General features: G+C 44.6%; 1 protein-coding gene across 1 annotated transcript in view; it reads left to right on the top strand.

Moving 5' to 3' along the window:
- Window positions 1-22,019, top strand: part of ptk7b (protein tyrosine kinase 7b) — a 72,943-nt gene that overhangs the window by 32,720 nt on the left and 18,204 nt on the right. Inside the window, exon 2 of the mRNA XM_084562349.1 lies at window positions 17,407-17,703. Coding sequence (XP_084418475.1) covers window positions 17,407-17,703 — 297 coding nt within the window. The remainder of the gene's footprint in view (window positions 1-17,406; window positions 17,704-22,019) is intronic.

Raw genomic sequence — 22,019 nt, forward strand, 5'->3', positions numbered from 1 at the left:
GCAATCACCAAAGATGATGTCTTTTCAGCTTTCCCTTTCTCCCTTGAGGTCTATTCATCTTATTCTGTCTCTTGAACTCTACCCTTTTTCTTTTCCTGTCCCAATCCATCTACTTCGGCTCATGTCGGTGTAATCATTCAACATGGACATTTGTAGAACAGATGTGGAGATGGATGCCAAGCCCAGCTCTCCTCTGAACTGTTTCCTGTTTTTGGTGGCTGAAAAAAGAGACAAATTACGCCAAATAATTATTAATGTTAATACACAGATCAAGCATAACATTATGACCACCTTCCTAATATTGTGTAGGTCTCCCTTGTGCCTCCGTAACAGTTGTGACTCATCAGAGAATGGACATGATCTTTCTGAGGGTGTCCTGTGGTGTCTGGCAACACGGTGTTGTTAGTGTGGGGCCTTTGGGTCCTATGGGTTCAGGGGAGGGGCCTCTGTGGATAAACCCACAGATACTTGATCAGTTTGGGCTCTAGTGAATTTGGAGGCCAGGTCAACATCTTGTGCTGTTGTTCATATTTTTTTGAGTTGTACCTAAACCGTTTTTTGTGTGTGCGCCTGCATCCTGCTGGGGGTGGCTGCTGCCATCAAGGGGTGGGGGTGCCTGGTCTGGTCTAGGTGGTGGTGCATGTCTAAGTAACATCCACACGAATGCCAGGTCCAAAAGTTTCCCAGCAGAACATTGTATTGTCACAAGATGGTCAACTTCTCCTGTCAGTGGTCATAATGTTATGCTTGATCGGTGTATAAAGTTGGACAAATCCTCTGTAATTCCTGGATAGCCGTTTGGAAGCTCAGTTTGTTTTCTGGCTGTTGCTATCTTGGCAGAACCTGACCCCACTCGTCACCTGTGGAGGTCTATGGAGATCAACTTACCTTTGGAGCAAAACCCAAGTGGCCATTTAAGGAACTGCACTTCTTTCGTCTTCCTTTTCAGCCCCTGAATAGTCCACTTGACAAATTCCTGCCTATTGTTTATGTGTCACTTAAAGTTCTTGACGTGCTCCAAGTTGTAGATAGCTTTCTGAATCTCATGAAGGTGAAAGCCTGCTGATAAAATTCCACCTTTTAAGATGTTTGAGCAGAAAGGTCGTGCATTGGTCCGGCCGTAGCCGCTGCTATAAACCCCCTTTGTATCGGCTTTTATCGGCTACGCTTATCCCTAAGGAAGTCTGTCCTCCCGTCCTATCTCAGATCTGTGTTCTCCTCGTGTTAGTGTCTAGATGCCTATCAACAGGCGCAGCACTCAGACAAACACTCCACACAGCGACGACGTGGAGAGACCAAACATTTCATTTCCTATCCGGAGACCTCTAATCTGCAGCGCATATGAGGTGGTGAGTCTAGAGTAAGCCAGTTTCATTTGATACAACGCCTTATTTATTGCCCATGTGCAGTGTGAACACAAAGCTCTTTTCTCTACGCAGAGGCGTGAAGGGTGAACGCTGAGCTGCTGAATTGTTCATAGAAACAAGATAATCACCTGAACCGTGTTCAGCTCAACCCGAGTGGGTGGAAACATGACAAGTGGCTTGTGTTGCCAAGTAACACAGCCAGTAAGTACTTGTGTGATGGTCCATAATAACGGTGGTTGTACGAAACAGTGCTTGTATAAAGCTACTAGAGTGTGTAGCATTTAAATGCGCGACAAAGACATTTGGCACACCCGTTTGCAGTAATTGCTTTGATTGATTTTGGAAAAAAGAGTCATTTTTTTCCGTCAATTACCCTTTTCCAAAGCAAACATTCTCACTTATCCCAGTAGAGAAAGCAGGAGTGAAGTAATGATCGCTCAGCTCTGTTGTTATGTATCCTAGTAAAATATTACAGTCAAACAGAAAACACAAAAGCAGGACCTCCCCAAATGTAATGCAGCCACAATTAAGACGCCTACACTTTCTCTACTATGAGAAGTCAAAGTACACCGATCAGGCATAACATTATGACCACCTTCCTAAAAAACAGTTGTGACTCATCGGAGAATGGACATGGACCTTCTGAGGGTGTCCTGTGGTGTTTGGCAACAGAGTGTTGTTAGTGTTGGGCTGATGGGGCCTATGGGTTGAGGGGAGGGGCCTATGTGGATCATCCCACAGATACTTGATTAGTTTGGGATCTAGTGAATTTGGAGGCCAGGTCAACACCTTTTGCTGTTTTTCCTAAAGCATTTTTGTGTGTGTGTCTGTGTCAGGCTGCATCTTGCTGCCATCAAAGAGTGTCAGTGCTATGGGGTGGAGGTGCCTGGTCTGGTCTAGGTGGGTGCTACATGTCCAAACGTTTCCCAGCAGAACATTGTATTGTCATGTTATTTACTTCTCCTGCCAGTGGTTTTAATGTTGTGGCTGATTGGTGTATATTTTGTGAAAAATGTCTATTATTTTGGTGAGATCTGGCTGTTTGAGAAACGTTCTCCCGTTTCGTCTCCTTCAGTTCGATTCATCTGTGCGCTGCTTAATATCTACATGTACTGTATTAATCATCAGTACGTATCCCAGCGCTGCAGCAAGCCCCGACCTGGTAACGCCTTAATGATTTGTAACTAAATGGGACATAGATTATCGGAGGGACCACCTAATCAGATATGCATTCAACACGTCTGGCCATTAATGAGACGCTAAACATTTGTGGCCGATTGCTTTTTCTTTTTTTATTCTCCTCATTGCTGGTTTTGCTCCGACTTCTCAAACGCTCTCTATGCAAATACAAACGCCGACTTTGCTTTCAAAGCTAAATGCGAGCTTCAATGGGGGTATGCCGCATCCTGCTCATTCCTCTGTTATTCAAATGTCCAGACTCGCTGCAAATGTCACGAACCCCCTATGGCACTTACAAAGTCACCCCATGGGATTGTAAAAGCGTCACTTCTCCTTCAGTGTCCTTTCGATATACTGCGCTATGTTGCAATTGTAATAATAATAAAAAAAAGGAAACTGATGCATTTAGATCCTGCACATCATAAATCCATGCAGCTGTGTTATTTTTAATAGGTAAAATTTGACACCCACTTGATAGCATATTCAAGGTGAAGAAAAATGACTTATTTAAATGGATTGCAGTTTTCTGTCCCAAATAAATAGATATATTTGCATGAGAAATGTCCTGTTAGTGCTTCACTCTTAAACAGTGATTACTGCACAATAAAATGTATTAAATCAAGTAAAATGAAATGGCACAGTGCTACCTAAGACACAATGGAATCAAAATTTCAATCAAGGCTCAAGTTATATTCATTGTGTATAGAAAATAATGGGTAAATTGCAAGAAACCAAAGTATTGTGTACTAACAGGTAGTGGGTCCTCTCAGGGCTGAGCAAACAGACACCCTGCTGACTTGCAAACGTGATGTCACAGAGTGCCTTGCTTAATTAAAAGATAATACAGCTTAATTATAATCATTTAGGCTACAGATGCGTGAAAAGGGCCAGGATCGGTGCTGGAATAACACACACCCCAGCTCTTTAAGCCTCATAATGGGACGCTTTTGAAGTCGGATTTTATTGAGATGACAAACTTTCTTGTGAAGCGTACAATTAGTTCCTTTTGTGTCAGGTCTGTTCTCTGTTTCTAGGCGTTTTTGTGTATTTTTGTTTACCTTTCTGAAGTTAGTTGCTCTGATCAGTGAATACAGTGTTTTGTAGCTGCGTAGTGTGATCATATTATGTGGCATACGTTACGTGTGTGCAGAAATCTTTGGCCAAAACTTTCGGCTCCGGTGTTTACAGAGTCTGCATATTCATAAAACCGCACGCTCGCACCTATGCGGCCCTCGGACACAGAGAGCTTTCTCACATCCAGAGAAACTCCGTCAACTGTAGCTACAGTAGACGTCTGTCCGGAAAGGTTGTGGCTAATTAAACTGTGGCGACTACACTAAGCTCGCTCTGCAGAGCCAGCCAAGCCCTGCTAGGAAACCTACACCACAGAGTTGACTGGTCCTGGAAACAACTCAGTTGCCAGGTTTGTTTGATTCCCTCCTGCCAGCATCAACATCTGTGTGTGTGTTTGTGTTTAGGAGGACGGCAGGGGGCCACCCAGGTCTTAAATATGTTTTGAGAATGAAATAAACTAGGCTAGGCTCACGCTGCCCTCTTGCCATGCTCTTGTGTCAAAAGTCTGCCGTTTTCTTTTTGGTGGGGGTTTGTCTGCTTCACTCAGAGACGTGCTCTCAGGGTGCATTTGCCAGTACTAAGACAACATAGTGTTCTACCGTTGCCGAGGATAATGCGGATTGCTTTTACCAGAGGGATCCAGGAAGCTTTTAAAACACACACTTCCGAAGGCCAGAAGCAAAAGTGCTATTATAGTGTGATGGAGAGACGGAAAGACAGAAGAGTGGGAACCAGAGAGAAACTGAGGTTTAATGGAGTCATTAATGGAGTCACTCTGACCCCTCCTTGCTTGATGCTCGTGATGTCTCTCAAAGGGCAGGTGTAATGGTCGCTGTTAATGTGGACACTACTCATGGTCATTTTGCACTTAAATCTCGTTTGTATTTTTATATTTTCCGTCGTCTGTCTTGTGTATTTTGTTGCTCTCTGTGCCTTTTTTAAATTGCCCCTCAGGGATAAATGAAGCGCTTGATTTGAATTGATTATTCAAGTGACTGTAAGAATCCGACTCCTAATAATGGACGTGCTCATCCAGCCATCATTAAGTATTCGCTCTTCACGTCCTTCTAATTTGTCCCATTAGATCATGAAATTGATCGTGCCCTGACGGAGGAATCTCATTCTTAATTAGCATACGCAGCATTAGATTTACCTAGATTGAAATTGTAATATTCAAGGTTATTGGTTTGTCAGTCCAACACCTCCGGTTCTAGTCAAACTGAGATAGTGACGGAGTAATGACTGCAGCAGACTCTGCTCCTAGCCGTTACCAAGCCAAAAGCCCAAACGACTCCAGGAATAATAGAAGCTGTCAGCAGGATGATGGAAACAATCGTTCAAGCCCTCATCTTCTCCTTTTTATTAAGAAAGTCTTCTTATCTCGGCTTGGTCCCCTCTGCGCTGGGGAGTTTGCCAGGGGATTGCAGAGTGCCACCACATTCCTGGCCGGCAGTAATGTCTGCACATAGCCGAGCAGAGAAGAGCCTGGCACTGACGGGCCGGGACTCGGCGCCCATCTCCTGCCAGAGCCAGCTAGGGAACCGTCATTTATTTCCACTGATGCGAAAAGCAGCGCCTGTCGCCCCGGAGACATATTGTCCCATGATTGCTGCACTATTTAAGATTTCCGCACCAGGTCTGCATGTTTGGCTTTGGGTTGTGCAGTATTTTTTATGTTTTTTTTCCCCCTTCTCTCTTTTTAAATCCTCGTCTCCATCCTTCATCACAGATCACATTTCAGAAGACTTGGAAAGAGCATCCCACGTCTTCCAACTCTGCTTTATCTCATATCTGTCGTATTGCTCTGCGGAGGCTGATTTAACCACGCAGTCAGGTTCAGTTCTCCAACTCCCACTTTAACAACAGACTCTTTAGTCTGCAACATCTATCAGCCGGGCTGCAAACTGCTGAGCTCCTCTGTTCCACTGCGACTTAATCTTCCATCTTTGGCTCATAGTGCTGGAAAAATATTGAGTGTGACCCCAGATGTTTGACATCACTATTCCTTTATATTTTTTTTGTTTGATACTAAATTCTGTGTTAAATGTTGCTCGTGCCCTCTGCAGGGTAGTTATAGCACTTACTTGTCTAAACACTTTGCCTCGGGCTTTCATGTCGACGCTGTGTAGAGTCTTTGTTGTATATGTTAAAAAAGCCAAAAGGACGTCCCAGAAATAGCTGCCTTGATTCTCCACCTCTGCAGTTTCCCTCCAAAAGTGGCCTCATTACTGGATTAGTGCCCACTTTTTCAGGACCAAAGAGACAGGAATGACCCAACCTGCTTTACCTGAGCAAAGCCTAATCCGTCTTAATCTAATAATTGCTCCCATATTTTCTGTGTCTCAAAAAAGCACAGCTGCGGGGGATGGCTGTGGCTCCAGATTGCTGTGCACCATGGGTAATAATACCCATGGTCCCTTTTCATGGCTGGGATCAGATCGGGGGACGGCGAGGCGACGGGTTTTTCATCGTCATCGTTTGGGGCGTTCCAGACAAATTGTATAGCCTCTTATCGGCGCGTCTTTCTTCCCTCTGTTCTTTCCCTCCCTCTCCTTCTTCGGCTCATGTTCTGTCCTTCTGCAGCACGTGGGTTACGCAGAAATGCATCAGGCTGCCTGTGTTTCAACAGCCATCCTTTTATGAGTGGGTGTTGAAAATTGGTACGAGCCTGCCGGTGCTCAGATGTCTTCATTTTAGATACAGCATGACAGTTATGAAGCCTGGTGTGGAGGGACGGAGCCGGGGAGTTGATGAGCGACGTGGCTCATATCTGCTCTGAAATGATGCTTCGCCTAGTGGAGCTCCATCTGGCACAAAGCAAGACGATTGACTCTCCGCAAAACGGTTATTTACACGTCATACGATAATGTAGCATAACCACAGCGAGAAAAAGAGGGACTGCAACAGAAAATGACACTCTGTATCTTTTTTGCTAATAGCGATATAATGGAGGTTTCTAGTCCCCGTCCTCAGTCCCAGCCTGGAGCCTGCTGCGGGCCTCTTTGTCCGACTAGTAATGAGACACTAATGGCCGACGTTGTGTGGCCTATTAAAACACACTTGGAACAGCGTTTGGGTGGGGCATAGCCAGCGCTTTGATGCTGTTGACCGCCTCCCAGTGTGCTTATTAAGAGATTTATGGCTGACGTCTGTGCCCCCCTCCCCACCCCAACCCTCAGCCCCCTCACGCTGTTGCATGAGTGTTTTTATTTTTCCTGTCATGGAGACCATATGGAGCACTTCTTCATTTCAAAGGCAGAGGTGTCCTGGCAAGCAGTGGCTCGTTAGGAGGGATGTTAGTAGAGCAGGAGAGTTGTCGTACTTGTGCCAAAATTCCACGGTCATAAAAAATAATCCTGATGGAAACATGTATGTTTAATAGTCGTCAAACATTGGGTCGATGACTGCTTTTCGATGGAGGAGTGAAGCTCAGAAAGATGGCGTGGACTCTTCCACCTGGTAGAAGTTGCACGACGGTTGCCATGCCAGTGTTGCCTAGTAATAAGCCGAGGAAGGGCGCCGTCTTTGTCTAGTTGGTGCACGGCTCGCTCCCTGCCGTCAGCTATAAGACGGAGCGAAGCGCACATGAACTGATAGGGATCTCAGGGAGGTTTGTTATAATGAGCCCAGCCTCCTCTATTCACACGAGCAGGTCCCTTTGCAGAGCGAGACCCCTCCACGGAGCAATTACCTGGTACAATAAGAGCAGCGATTGAATTTGGTTAGCGTGTGTGCATACCGGTGTCGCCGGTGAAGAAGGAAGGCGGGCTCGGCTGCTTTGAACACGGTTTTCAATTAGAAGAAGTGGAATGAACACAGAGGTGTGCTGTGCTGAGAATAGTAATAAAAAAAAAAGTACCTGGGGTCAGTTTTTTTTGGAAAGCGATAGCAGGGTCTCATTCTTTTGTGTCACTTTGATTTATTCCTACCCGACACAGCGAGGTGGCTCCGTAACATGTTAACTTGTTCACATCAGAGTTCCCTACTAAGACATTTCTGGTATCATTTCCAAAACCACAAAACAACGCTGAAACCTTTTACCGTTATATTTTATGTTGACGAAGACAAGAGGCTCGACCTTTTTATAAAGACGCCAGTCAACATGTACACGGTAAGATAAGTGTATCCGACTTCCTTCAAGTCCTGACCTTCAGATGTTGCCAGGCAACTTGCAGAGACTCCAGACAAACCCTGATTCATTATTATGTGTCATATCTACGCTGTGGGTGCGCTGCAGCCTGACGGGCTCCTCCCTAGAAATTGAGCTACACGCCACGGCAACACACAGAGCAACAGATGTGATTTGTCTGCCGTGCATTTACTCATCAACGTCTGTCGGTGGCCGGACAAGCACCGAGAAGTTCACCTTCCTTCTGCCCCCAAGCACCACTCACTCAGATGCCTTTTCTTTGTTTTGTGTTGCAACTTCAGCGCAGACACGAGCATTTACAAAACCCCAAAACACCACAGTTCCCGTCACCAGTCTTTGGAGTACAAGTGACTGCAACTCAGCACGGCTTACTAGCCACCAACTAGCATATTAGCGACACAAAATATCAGAATCTGTCTGTTTTTATATATTTCACATAGTTTTTGACATATTGTAAATCCAACACATCACCTGTACTTGCACCTCAGTTTCCCTGCGTGAATGAATTCCAGGACAAAGTCACCTTGTTAAATCTACAAAGGGTTACGGACGTGCGTAATGAGATGAGTCCACGGCGAACTGAGCTGTCACTCTTGTTACAGTTCTCTGTCAGAGACATGGTACCTGGTCTGACTCCTGTTCTGTTTCGTGTCTCTGCTGTCGAGTTAAATAAGGAACCCTGACCTCTTTGTTTGGGGCGTCATTTCTGCTTCACGCACTGCTGATTTCTCCGTGCAATTCGCATCGGAGATCCAAAACTACTGCTGGCACACAGAATTGTTAAAAGCGCGGACCAAGAAATGACTAAAGCATGAGTTATCGTTGACTTTTTGTAAACAGTGCTTTTTATAGACCTTAGATTTATTATTTTTTTCATATATATCTTTTGCATCGGTTTTAATGCCACGTAATGAATCTTAGTTTTGGTGATGAATGTATTTTCTTTGGAAACACTACCGCAGCCACTCTTTGCACCGGTGCATTTAGTTTTAGTTGCTAATGGAGTTGAAATAGTGGTTTATCATGACAGCCTTGTCAGGATGCAGTTAATCACGCAGCCGGTGTTTATCAGACCAGAAACGCTGTCAATCTCTGTGAGGATCATCTGCCAGGCATTTTTTTTAAAGTGGGCATTCAGGGGAGGCAACTCTGTCAGCAGAAAACTGAAACTCGCACACATCTAGTAAGTTGTTGACGGGCCATGAAAGCTCTGTCAAGAGACGTCGGCGCTTCCCATGACTTTGCCCTTTCGTTCCCCTCTCAAATTTATCTCCCTGACATCTGCGTCCACACATGTGAAGATGGCTCTATCACACAGTGTTTTTCATCCGAGCGTTGGCTTCTCACCTTTTAAAGGCACGCTTGTTTGCACCGTGACAGATGGCTCTCAGGGTGCTTTTGCAAATGCCAACATGTCAGTCATTCAGGCAGTTTGCTATGAAATGTCATCAGGAATAGTTGTATCACAAGAAGGGAATGTGGTGGAAATGTGTATTTTTTTTATTTGAGAGAGTCCAACTTATTATTAAAAACTCTTGTATTGTCCACAGTGTTCCATATTTTCAAACATCTGTTATAGCAGTTAAGTTACACCGATCAGGCATAACATTATGACCACTCCCCTAATATTGTGTAGGCCTCCCTTGTGTCTCCAGTTGTGACTTATCAGAGAATGGACATGGGCCTTCTGAGGGTGTCCTGTGGTGGCCTTTGGGTCCTATGGGTTGAGGGGAGGGGCCTCTCACAGCTACTTGATCAGTTTGGGATCTAGTGAATTTGGAGGCCAGGTCAACACCTTGTGCTGTTCTTCATGTTTTTCTGAGTTGTTCCTAAAGCGGTTTTGTTCCTGTGTCAAGCTGCATCCTGCTGGGGATGTCATTGCTATGGGGTGGGGGTGCCTGATCTGGTCTAGGTGGGTGCTACATGTCTAGGTAACATCCACATGAATGAATGCCAGGTCCAAAAGCTTCCCAGCAGAACATTGAATTGTCGCAAGATGGTCAGTGTCATTTACTTCTCCTGTCAGTGACCATAATGTTGTGGCTGATCGAACTAAGATTATTTTGCTAACAGTCTTAAATAAAAACATTTGCCTTAACAAAATGTTCTCCAAAGTGTTTCTAGAGTTTACATCCAGGCCTTCTTCTAAGTAGCTCATTCAAGGCCTTGACTCATGTTTATTTTACCATACTGTGCATCTTTCTGTCTTAATGTCCAGCCATCCAGAGTGAAGCTAATCTTGTTAAATAGACACCCCAGTAGGAATCCACTATGTTTCAGAGGAATTTAAAACGGAGTCCATGTTTTTCCCTCCGTTACCGGCACGTCTGCCTGGTTTCATGGATTGCTTTAAGGATGCACTCCTGTCTTGCAATCTTAACTTTTTCTGTCAAACAGTCGACCAGGGGGCAGACGACTTAAATGTTATGCGGAATATTAAGCGGTGTGCGTGTATGTGGACCGATGACTCAGAAAACGGCCAGAATGGAAGCTCTTAAAGAGAGGGAGCCGTTTGCGTCAGTGTTCAATCTCCACCTCGCTTCTGCATCTTGAAAAATTGATGACATGTTTTTCCAGTCTGTGCTTATTGTTGACCTCCTGATCGACCAAATAAGATGTGTTTTTTTCTTTTTTGTTCTGCTTTCAAGTCGTGCCGAGCTCTCTCTCTTTCAGGAGCTCTTATGTGAAATTTGGAGCCGTTAATAATTGATCTGATCGGAGGCGCTCTAATCTCGCCTGGGTAATACTCTTTTGAAGTTGCACATGTTTGTTGTCGGTGTGTGCGGTTATGTGTCTTGCAACTCTTATCCTTAATTGGGTCATGTTAATTTTGCAGCCAGAGAGAGGATGGGGTAATGAAAATGGATTAATCACAGTTGATGGTTGTGTCTTCATTAAGAAAGGTACCGAGGAGGGAGAGAGAGAGAGGAGACTGTGGATAGCGAAAACTCTTTGTTATCAAATGTCCATTCAAAAGTTTAAATTTCTTGTCTGACAGTTTAAGATAAATATGTAGTAGCAGCCATGTTGAACGGCGCTCATTTCTGCGACTCCTCGGCTCCTCGTTCTGCCGTCCTGCCACTCTAAAACATCTCAGAGCAGCTGCCTCGCTTCGACACGGCCCGCCGAGGAGCTGTTAAACCACACACATAGGGGCTATTTGAGCTCTCACAGTGGGTGTGCCCGGTGTCAAGTATTTGTGGGCGCCTCTGCATTCGTGAGCGTCTTCCACTTTAACCTCCAGCCGCCTCGGGCGTGTGTGTCATCCCTGCATGCTGTCACTCTGTGGTGGCATGTTTGAGGGGGAAAAACCTTTCAGAGATAACATTGTTGTCTATTTGATGGTCTGCTGGAAACACACAGTCCTGATGAGAGTTAGGATTTTCACTGATAACATGATGAATTAAAGTCTTAATTTGAGCATTTTAATATTTAACTGTGAACCGTGTAGTCACAGGCAGTTTTCTTATCTGGATATTGATTTCATTGTTAATGCACAAACACAGTTGCACAGATAACCTCCTCTTCTGACCCCGCTCCTGCATCTTGCATTCATATCTGGCGTTGCGGTGCAGTTCTGCCTCGAGATACGATTCAGCCCCGACCACCTTTGCCTGTCTGTGCCAGCAGACAAAGCTGGGAAGGAGAGAAAGGAGGCGCCGGCTGCTGATGAGCCCATTACGGTGGGTTCTGGCTGTCAGGCCGACTTAAAGACGACTTCCACTTGACAGCCCCGACAGCCGAGTCGGGCTTAATGGGGTCGGCAGTGCATCAAGCTGAGGAGGAGAATCCCTGTGTGCAGATATTTTTTTTATACCTCTCAGCAGTTTTCCCCCTCCATCTTTAACCCACTTTCTGTCTTCCAACTTATTTCCAGAAATCTTGATTGAATTCCAAGGAATTGCAAACTCTTTTCAAGGTCCAAGACTTTTAATATTTCATGCAGACTGCTGCTAATTTGTGTGCATAACTGCAGCAAGTTGTAAGCTTTTCCTGACATTTGGATTTTGCTCTTTTTTTATTATTATTATTAATCTGCGAAAAGAAGGTTGCTCCCTCAGGAGGCAATGAATGAAACACATTTCTCTTTTTTAACAAATAATCCAAACTTCAATAATTAATTGTTTTTCTTTTTTTAAAGTAAAAATTCTCATTTCAGTTCATTTTAAAACGAAAATGGTGTTTTTTGTGCAAATGAAATACACATTTTCAGTATTTTCCGACTTCCTAAAAAGAATATAAAGTAACGCAAGTCCGGAATTAAAGGTTTGTCAAAGCAAGTTATTTTACAATATCTTTTAATCCTGCTTTGTTTACATTCCAGGTTTGCTAGTTGGCAAATCCTCTTGCTCCCTTCCTTTTGAAGGCACATTTGCGGAGGCGCGTCAGTCTTTGCATCGAATAGCTTCCGTCATAAGGACGTCCTGTGTTCTCCGGTCTCCCTGTTTGTTCCGTTATCTGCAACTCTCCCTTTCAACTCGTCTCGCTTTGAAGTTTGGATAGCGTTTGCCCCGCTTATCTCTCCGAAATGCTGCAGATCCAAGATTTCCCGTCTCCTTCGGCGTGCCTCGGTGAAAAGCATGACCTGAATTAACTTTTATTGATTTAGTCAGACGGATACAACTTTACCGCAAATGACCCTGCCGGCTGTGATGGCAAGTACCCCTGTACACATCTGTACAGGGATGACAGATGTGTCTTTGTGCATGTGACTGTTTATATTGTTCTCTGGTCTTTTCTTGGGTGTCTGTTTATGTGAATGTTGGAGATTGCTGCGTGTTTGAAAGATGTAGGCCACAGTACCTTCTCTGTTTGAACAGTACAGTAAACTTGGCAGACTTCCTCAGATGTGATAGACTGTGCCTCACTCTCTCTCTTTCTCTCTCTCTCTCTCTGTCTCTCTCCTATGTCTGTCATCCTGTGGTATGTGAAAACACCTTATCTGCCTTCGCTGTCTCTGCTGGGACTATTCCCGGAAGTCATTCCCCTCTCTCTGCGCCGATCTAAACACACACACACACACAAACTCACACTGTATGTCAGCACGCATCTCAAATGAAACCATCAACTGCATGCCGCGGCCCCGCCGTGTCTCAAACCGAAGCTCATAACATCGCAGCACAGAGGAGGCTCGGCGTGATGGGAGCTGGCACGCTACCTCGCGGCCCAGCTGTAGGCTTGGCGCGGAGGCAGCGTGCCGTCTCTGAACATTACTTGATAGATTGTTTGAGGTGGAGGTTGGGGATGACTGAGCTGGTGTTTCCAACCCATCTGCTGCCTTTTATCCCAGTTTTACACAGATGGAACGAATTCACACTCTCTAAAGGGAATTGTAAGAGACCATTTGCTTGTGCAGAAAAGTCACGGTTGTAGCAGTTCTCCGCGCAATAAATCATGTGTAACATTCGTACGAGAGCACAGTTCAGATGTTGAATGATTTACGAACTATGTTTAAATAATCAATAAATCTTTTTATTTTCCTTAATAGGTCCATTGTTTGATCAGTGGAAAATACAGAAAATGTCCTTCCAAGATTCAGAGATTTATTTAAAAATGTCTCAGAAATAACCAAGGAAGTAAATCGAGGATATCAAAATCTGTGCGTGCGCCACCTCTGATCATTGTCTGAAAGCATGAAGAAATAAAATGAATAAATAATGATCAGGTATGAGATCTGTGAGCGGTGTGGCACAGATTGAGGTGAAAAGGTGACGTTTGATCCCCAATGAGAAATTTCAGCTGATACACTAAAAGTAAAAGCCAATCATGTGGCAGCAGGTGTCTCCTCTGAAACCAGTACATTTCTCTCTGACAGTGTATTTACAACTAAATGAAAGGCCACTGGGCTGTGACCTTTAATAAACTTTAAAAAAATAAATAAAGATGCCATCGATCGCCTTTGGCTGCCAGACCTGGTGTGAAATTAAAAAGTGCATTAGACTAGAAATAATAAGACTTCCATTGTCTCCTCATTCCTAACCGTTTTAACCAGCCAGTAAAAGTCTGTGAAGATCATCCAGGTCCAAAATACAAAGATAAAACCAAGACGACTGGTCTGGTTTCAATTTACTTCAAGACATTTTCACCACAAGTAAAGAGTAGGATCCTCCTTCAGGTCTAAATGACTGGTGGGGAGTTTGTGAGAGAAGCATTTGTAGGTGGTGCCCACTTGAAACTCACGTGACTTGCGGCTGTTAATGACCAGATACACCGATCAGGCATAACATTATGACCACCTTCCTAATATTGTGCCTCCAAAACAATTGTGACTCATGAAAGAATGGACATGGGCCTTCTGAGGGTGTCCTGTGGTGTTTGGCAACAGAATCTTATTAATGGGGGCCTTTGGGTCCTAAGAGTTGTTCCATTGCATCCCACAGTTACTTGATCAGTTTGAGATCTAGTGAATTTGGAGGCCAGGTCAACACCTTGTGCTGTTCTTCATGTTTTTCTGAGTTGTTCCTAAACTGTTTTTGTGCATGTGTCAGGCTGCATCCTGCTAGGGATGTCATTGCTATGGGGTGGGGGTGCCTGGTCTGGTCTAGGTGGGTGGTACATGTCTAAGTAACATCCACACTAATAAATACCAAGTCCAAAAGTTTCCCAGCAGAACATTGAATTGTCACAAGACGGTCAATGTTATTTACTTCTCCTGTCAGTGGCCATAATGTTATGCTTGATCAGTGTATTTAAACAAAGAATCACTCTGTCCAGTCTTTTCTGCGGCTGGTTCCAAAGCTAAGGGGCCAACAACGGCACAAACCCAGCAAGTGCCAGCAGACACGGATAATGTGTTGCATGTAAAGTTAAACCTGGCACCAGCGCAGTTCCATGCTCCGCTGATGCTCTAACATGTTTAATTACTTTTCCTTTGTATTTGTATAGAGAGCTACTGCATTCATTTCTTTGATGTTCATGTCACAGGTGTTAGTAAAATCTTCAACACTACAAATACCTCTCTCTAAGCTCACCCTTAGCACATACTGTGACCTTCTCAAGAGTGAACATGCTTGAAAGGACTTGTTTTATCCCCTTATCCCACGTATCATATGCATATCTACAACTGTGGATTTGTCATTTCCGCAAAACATTACATGCTGATTACAGTCTTAGTACATCCTGCTGTTAATGCCCTTAAACAAAGGAGCAGGCAATGACGTTTTCTTGTCTGAATAGCCCTTTTAAGTTCAGCTGCTGAGCTAAAGGCCATTAATTCGTGTGTTTTTTGGCTTTCGTAACAAAAGAATAGTGACGGTCCTGTCAGTGTGGGAGTGTTTAGTCAAGAGATATTTCTCCTTATCGTAGCTGCAACCTTTTTATGTGTGAAAGCACTCAGGAACACTCCACCTTCCTCTGCGTTTCTTGGCTTTCGTGCACGTGAATCCATAATTCATCTCCCCGTATCTCTGGTGATTAGAGGCTTCATTTGTTCCACTCGCCAACCGTGCATGTAACGCTAGATGGTATTTCTTGATTTCCATCTTACTGACACAAGTCCGGGTGCTCCGCAGTTCAAACTGACACAGTTGCTTTGTTTGAAATGGAGCATGTCATTTGCTTTTGACTGTGTCATGTAATGTGTGGGGGCATTTACGGGAAAATTGTTTGCTCTTGTCCCACCCTACCCATACACAGCCTCTTAAGAATGAACGTCTTGTTTGAATGGCGTCTTTTATTTTTTTTTTTTTGTGGCTGCCTGTCTTGCCAGCTCTGACCACCTGCAGCTGAGACAAAGGTGAACTTGATGAAGAGAAGGGACAGGAGTGGGTGGATGTTGGGGGTCAGCGATTAAGGGATTACCTTGGCCCATCTTCAACATGCTCCTTGATTTAACATTATTGAAAGATCCCCCCTTTTACTACCAGACTCCAGTCCGCCAAGAGGCTGTGAGGACCCACACACAGACACGCAACCGCGCTCACCGTCATGCAGGTGTAGGTATGCTTAATTGACTCTGGCGGTGGGCCGTTCCTTATGATAACAAACCCTGACGTTAGGTATGATAACATTGTGTTGCACAGGGCAGACGAGGGCCTGCCTAGACACCCTATGGAGGAGATGGTTCTAGTTCATTGTGGTGGTTGATCAAACAAGAAGGCTGCATGCAGCTGGACCAGCTGTTGAGTTTCAGTTGGAAGCACCCAAACGGACTCCATCCTGTGGAGTTGTTTTTGGTCCCTTATTGGGAAATAGGGAGCAGTGTGGGTTGGAACTGAAGAAGAAAAGATTTGTTTCTCTTGAACTCAGAGCCTGTGGCCACATATACATATGCTGTGTTAAAATCATGCTGATCAGAGAGCCAGACTTAATTATTAACAAAACTTACACCGATCAGGCATAACATTATGACCACTCAAAGGTGAAGTGAATATCATTGACCATCTTGTGACAATTCAATTCTGCTGAGAAACTTTTGGACCTGGCATTCATTCATGTGGATGTTACTTAGACATGTAGCACCCACCTAGACCAGACCAGGCACCCCCACCCCATAGCAATGACACTCCTTGGATGACAGCAGCCATCCCCAGCAGGATGCAGCCTGACACAGACATGCACACAAAAACGGTTTAGGAAACAGGTGTTGACCTGGTCTCCAAATTCACTAGATCCCAAACTGATCAAGTATCTGTGGGATGATCCACAGAGGCCCCTCCCCTCAACCCATAGGACCCAAAGGCCCCCCACTAACAACATTCTGATACCAGACACCACAGGACACCCTCAGAAGGCCCATGTCCATTCTCTGATGAGTCACAATTGTTTTGGAGGCACAAGGGAGACCTACACAATATTAGGTGGGTGGTCATAATGTTATGCCTGATCGGTGTATTCCTCTGGACCGGACCAATATGATCTAATTGCATTTTTTGTTCCTATTTAGTCTGGTTTTAGTGGAATAGTCATGTCTATGAATATAAGAATATGAATCGTTTATGTGTGATAGATTTCTAATATCCTACTGCTGCAAAACATAACTTCAACATACTTTTTCAAGTTGTTTGTTTAATAAAAAATCTGAAAAATCGTATTGATGTTGTTGGAACCAAATTGTAGGAAGTCGTTCATCCAACTTCTCTCTTAATTTCACCGTGACCCCGTCTGCTTCTCCAATAGTGTGTGGTGAGACGTGCTGAAACTGGATAGTAAAGTGGAACAGACTAGTAGTCTTTCTGCGTTTCGAGCGTATCACTCTATAAATGCAGTCATTCTGTCCCGGTGAGATGTGGGTAAATAGAGCAGAAAACATGTCTCTCAGACAGAGCTTGTTCGCAGCAGCATGAGGGGAAAATAAAAGATTTAAGTGTGCGTGAGGATGTCTGCGGAACACATCGCGTCTTGTTTGGGAGATGATGGCATGTGACTGCGAGGTGTGTGACCGTCTCAGCAACACATCACATCACAGCCGCCCCGAAACAAGACTTTTCTCCGCGTTGGGTCTGATAATTTTACGACAAAATAATTCACAGCTAGCCATTATTGTCTAAACATCACATTCCTCCACAGGGCTAAGTGGTTGCTATGGTGTGCACTTAATGAACGGAAAAAGCAGTAAAATGTTAACAGCGGGCCCGTTCTAATCCTCTGTCATTTACTTTCCCCCTTTCTTTTTTTTCCCCACTCTCTCCTTTCTAGTTCTGTCTATCCAGGCTGCTGGCATACAGTTCACTAAGGAGCCCAAATCCCAGGATGCCTTGCACGGCCGCAGCGCCATGCTACGCTGCGAGGTCAGCGATCCGACCAACATCGGGTACAGGTGGCTTCACGACGGGCAGTCCCTGCAGGACGACGAGCGGCGCCACCAGGAGGGCAACAACCTCAAGTTCACCGCCGTCGATCGGCTGCTGGACGCGGGGAACTTCGTGTGCGTCGTGGAAAACCCGGTCACGGGAGAGGTGCTCCACTCCACCAACGCCTCCTTCAATATCAAGTGTGAGTGTTGAGGGTTTCATAACGGCATCGAGGCCGTGCATCCAGTTTCTGGATCAAAAAAGCAAAACAAAAGTCACAGTATAAGATGACAGGTAGTATGAGCTGGAGGAATGTTTCCACCTTGTTGCCTTGTTCTTTGTGTCTTCATCTCCCTCTCTTCATTGGAAACTGGATATGTGAACCACCGAGCATGTGTTTCTTGTATCTTTCATTATTTTTTTTTCTTCCTCCTCTGTTGTGCAACATTCTCTTTCCCCATATACTCTCAAAAGGCTTTTGTCCGAGCAGTGTAATTCACCTTCTAGCCATGTAATTATTACGGTTTAGATTAACACAGCCCTCTGTGCTGCAGCTTTTAAATCACGGCAGACTTTTCACTTTGCTATATTCGAAATGTTTTGTACAATTAAGGAGAGGCACGCTAGTATCTTTATTTTGTTGTTTAGCCCCCACAACTAAACCTCGACAACCGTCTAAAGTTTCAGAGGAAGCCGTGGGAATTCTGTCGTGCCTTGTTTGCTCGTTGTCGAAGGCCCTCAGGTGCCAGTGAAAAGCCTTTGTGTCTGACAAACATGGAGTTTGTAGAGATGGCAGCAGAAACAAAAAAATAATAAAATAAAGCAAAGCATTGGAGAAAAATGGCTCCATCTGGAAATGGTTCTCCTCTCTAGCTACGTTCAGCCGGGAGGTTTTTCTTTGCGGTGATGATACAAAGGCTGATTACGAGAACAGATGAGCGTCCAGACCTCCTAGTAGCAAACATAGAGACAGACTGAGAGGGACAGACGGAGAGAGAGAAAGAGAGACGGAGCAGAGGTTTAACCCCTTCTCTCTGATGTCTCTCCTCCAGTGGATATTTGTGGTCTGCGATGTTAACAGCCATCTCTGAGTGCTTACGCTTTCCAGCCAAGAGACACATCAGTTTCCCCCAAATCTTATCTAATCTGAAGGCAGCTGCGTTTATATGTAGCAAATGAACATGATGTAGTGTGTCAATAAAGCTCAACTGACACTCTCCCACGGATTTAAAAAAAAAAAAAAAACAAGTTGTACATGAAGCACCGGTTCTTCAAAGCTTCCACCGCGACCCAGAATAAACCGCATTATCTACAAAGTCATTAACATTCCCACGCGCTGGAAACGAGAGTCATGCTTTTATTAGAAGGAAGGAACATGTATTAACAAAAACCTTGTTTAAGTGTCAGAATGTGTGTGTGTGTTAGTGTTTGTGTGAATATGTGTTCATACAAGAGCGGTAATAGCTTTCTGAAAGGTGTAGATGTGCGCTGCTCGCACACAAACGGGAGAACAAAGAGAGTGTAAAGAGGCTCAAGTCCACTCTGTGAATTTATCATTAAGATTCTCGGAAGATCGAGGTCGAATTCAAGGTATATTATAAAAACATCCGACTTCTCTTTTGCACTTGCAGAAAATTGGTTGCTTTCTGCAGTCAAGATTTTATATTAAGAATGAATTGAATTATTAATCTTTATTAATAATGAATCCACAAAGAATTATCATATAATTCTTCTCTAGTTTTATTTCGATCCTCGACCATACGTAAAGCTGGACGAGCTCTCCAAGGCGTCACTTTCCTGAAAAATGGTTTCGAAGCTCAGTGTGGCGCCTCCGGCTGTTGCCATCTTGGAGATGCCTGACTCCACTTAACTCCCTGTTTATTTAAAGAGAAAAGACGCGGTGCCTACCAGACTGTAAACATTTTTCCATTTCTGCTGTAAAGTTCAGCATTTGTCATGAAGGTCTACGAGGCTTGGCTCGCTTTTGGAGCCAACGGCAAGTGGCCGTTTGAGGAACTGCAGTTTCTGGCATTTCAGCGTGTTTGAGATGCAGTAGATCGTCTTAAACCGAAATAAAATTCCCAAACCCACTTTACACAGCTGCACAGTCCCTAAACAAAGGTGCTTCTTCTTCAACTTTAATTTCTTAAGAGGGGGATTTTCCCCCGGGGTAAAAAAAAATAAAAAATGGGGCCGTCCCAGATTCCAGTGAATGTCGACCAGAGAATAAAAGATGTGTTAAAACATTTTCATAACTGCACTGCGTGGAAACAGCACTTGACCAATCAAGTTTAATTAAATTACTTTTAACCAGTGTATCAAAGACAGACACAGCGGCTGGCTTTGATATTACTTAAGCTTCTCGGTTGTCTGTAGCCACATCTGAAATATTAAATGCACGTGGTATTTCAGGATATGGAGTTGTTAATGACTGTATGTGATTAGACGCATCTGCCTCTCAGTCTGCCCAATAAGGCCTTGAAAATGTGTTGCTTAAAGAGGCTTTTAGCGAATCCAGTGGATAAATGACGCTGGGAAAACCAACAAATACTTCTCCTATGCGGTGAATAAAGCAGATAGGCTGAGATTACTGGATGTGGTGCTTGTAATGCACTGCACATTCTTGCAGGAATGGTGAGATCAATAGCTTTGTATCAGTTTGATAAGAAAACTGCTCCATGAGTGAATTCCTCAGGCATAACTTCAGATAACAAACCACCTACTGCAGAATCTTTCCTCTGTTAAAGGAGGAGCGAGAACATTTATAGGAAAGCGTACACGCTTTTTAAACGCACCGGGTAGCGTACAGTAATAAATCATTCCTAACCTCTTGTGTGTTTGTGTGTGTGTGTGCCACATTTGCTTGTGCGTATCAACACGTTTGTTTCTGCGTTACAAGCTTGACTGGTCCCCTTCGGATCACTTTAAGTGGATCAGACCCTGTTATGACTGATGTTCTCGTATTTCCACAACATACATTTAACGGGTGATAGACCCCCCCCGGCATTAATCTTGAATATGAATTCACTCATGTGTATGCTAGTTTGCGTGCTTACTAGTGAATGTGGGTTGTGTGGAGGAGGGGGTGGGGGGTTGCCATATGTACTATACTCTACTGTATAACTGTACATGGACTCTCCCGGAGTAGATTATCCCCCTTCCCCCCGCTGAAGAGAGAGGGTTAATTTATCTTGCTTTAAATGGTGGGTGGGTCTTGCCAGTTGAGTTATTCAAAGTAATTACCCCCCCACCACCCCCATCTGTTTTCACTAATAGATCCCCCCCTCTTTATCTTTTTGTTCTGTCCGGTCACATCGCATAGTTTCCACAGCGAGACTGTGCCGAGCAGACGCGTCAGCCTCGGCCCGTCGTTATTGTGTCAGCACATTTGTTGCCTCTGGAGGCAAAGCTTCGCCCGAGTCTCGGGAGCCAGATGCAGACTGACGGCGTGTCAGAAGTAGCTCGCTGGAGTAAGGAAAACATTAAATAGAAGCGGGGAATGTTTCTGTTCAAGTTGCTGAAAGCCACTTTCACATGAGTAGACACGTGCGCCATCTTGGCTTAGCCGCACAGCATGTGTCCTTAACCTACATTTGTTCGGCGTTCGTGTTTTTTTTTTTGTCTATCGTGAGCTGAGAAAATGCAGCTCCACCCGTCAAATTCTGTCCTGCAGAGTTGTCCCTGTGTCGGTGGCAGTTTTATTCCCTCTTTCTTCCTCCTGTCCTTGCCTTGTCACCGCAGCAGCAGCAACAGCAGCAGCAGCAGCAGCATCATCTCTCTTATTAGCTGTAGTTTGCAGCCTGACCTCCTGACCCCTGTCAGTCAGAGCTGATAAAATCTGACACCTCCTTTAACAGTTGAGTCTGTTTCCCAGGACTGAGCTGGTGCACTTTATTTTAACCAGCTTCACAATACGAAGGAAGCACATGTATTAGTTATTTCCATGCCCATATGCTTCTGTCAGTCAAAACATCATAACACAAATCCACCCTGCCCTCGCAGTAAACCTTCTCTATGGCAACAGATCAGCTCATTGAGTGAAACAGACGCACGCACACTCAGCTGCCTTTTTGGCACGGCGAGGGATGAATTGTCCGAGCATCTGCCTCGACGATATCCTCACAATTCATCTGTTATCATCCCCGCAGTCAACGGCGCTTCCTGTTCTGCCTCCCGACATGATAATTATACGCCCCTAATTATGGCGTTAGCTGCCAGGCCCGCACCGACACTTAGTCGTGCATTCTGAGAGGGATTACGGGCAAGTATTTGCCTCTAATAGGTTATGAAAGGGTGCCTTCTGTTTTGTCGAGTGGACAGCTGCAGAAACCTGAACTGTGAATGTGAATGGAGATATTAGCGGGTAAGAATGTGCGGCTGTCAAATTAATCGGGTCAGATTGGGAGTGAAGAGTCTGCCTTAATCTGCCGAAGAAGTTGTAGAAACTTTACACTGTCACGAGGCTGAATGCGTCTAATTATCTGTGTAAATCACTCACCAGTCAAACAGTGTGTCTGG

Source organism: Chelon labrosus (genome assembly GCF_963514085.1).
Source record: "Chelon labrosus genome assembly, chromosome: 15".
Taxonomy (NCBI): domain Eukaryota; kingdom Metazoa; phylum Chordata; class Actinopteri; order Mugiliformes; family Mugilidae; genus Chelon; species Chelon labrosus.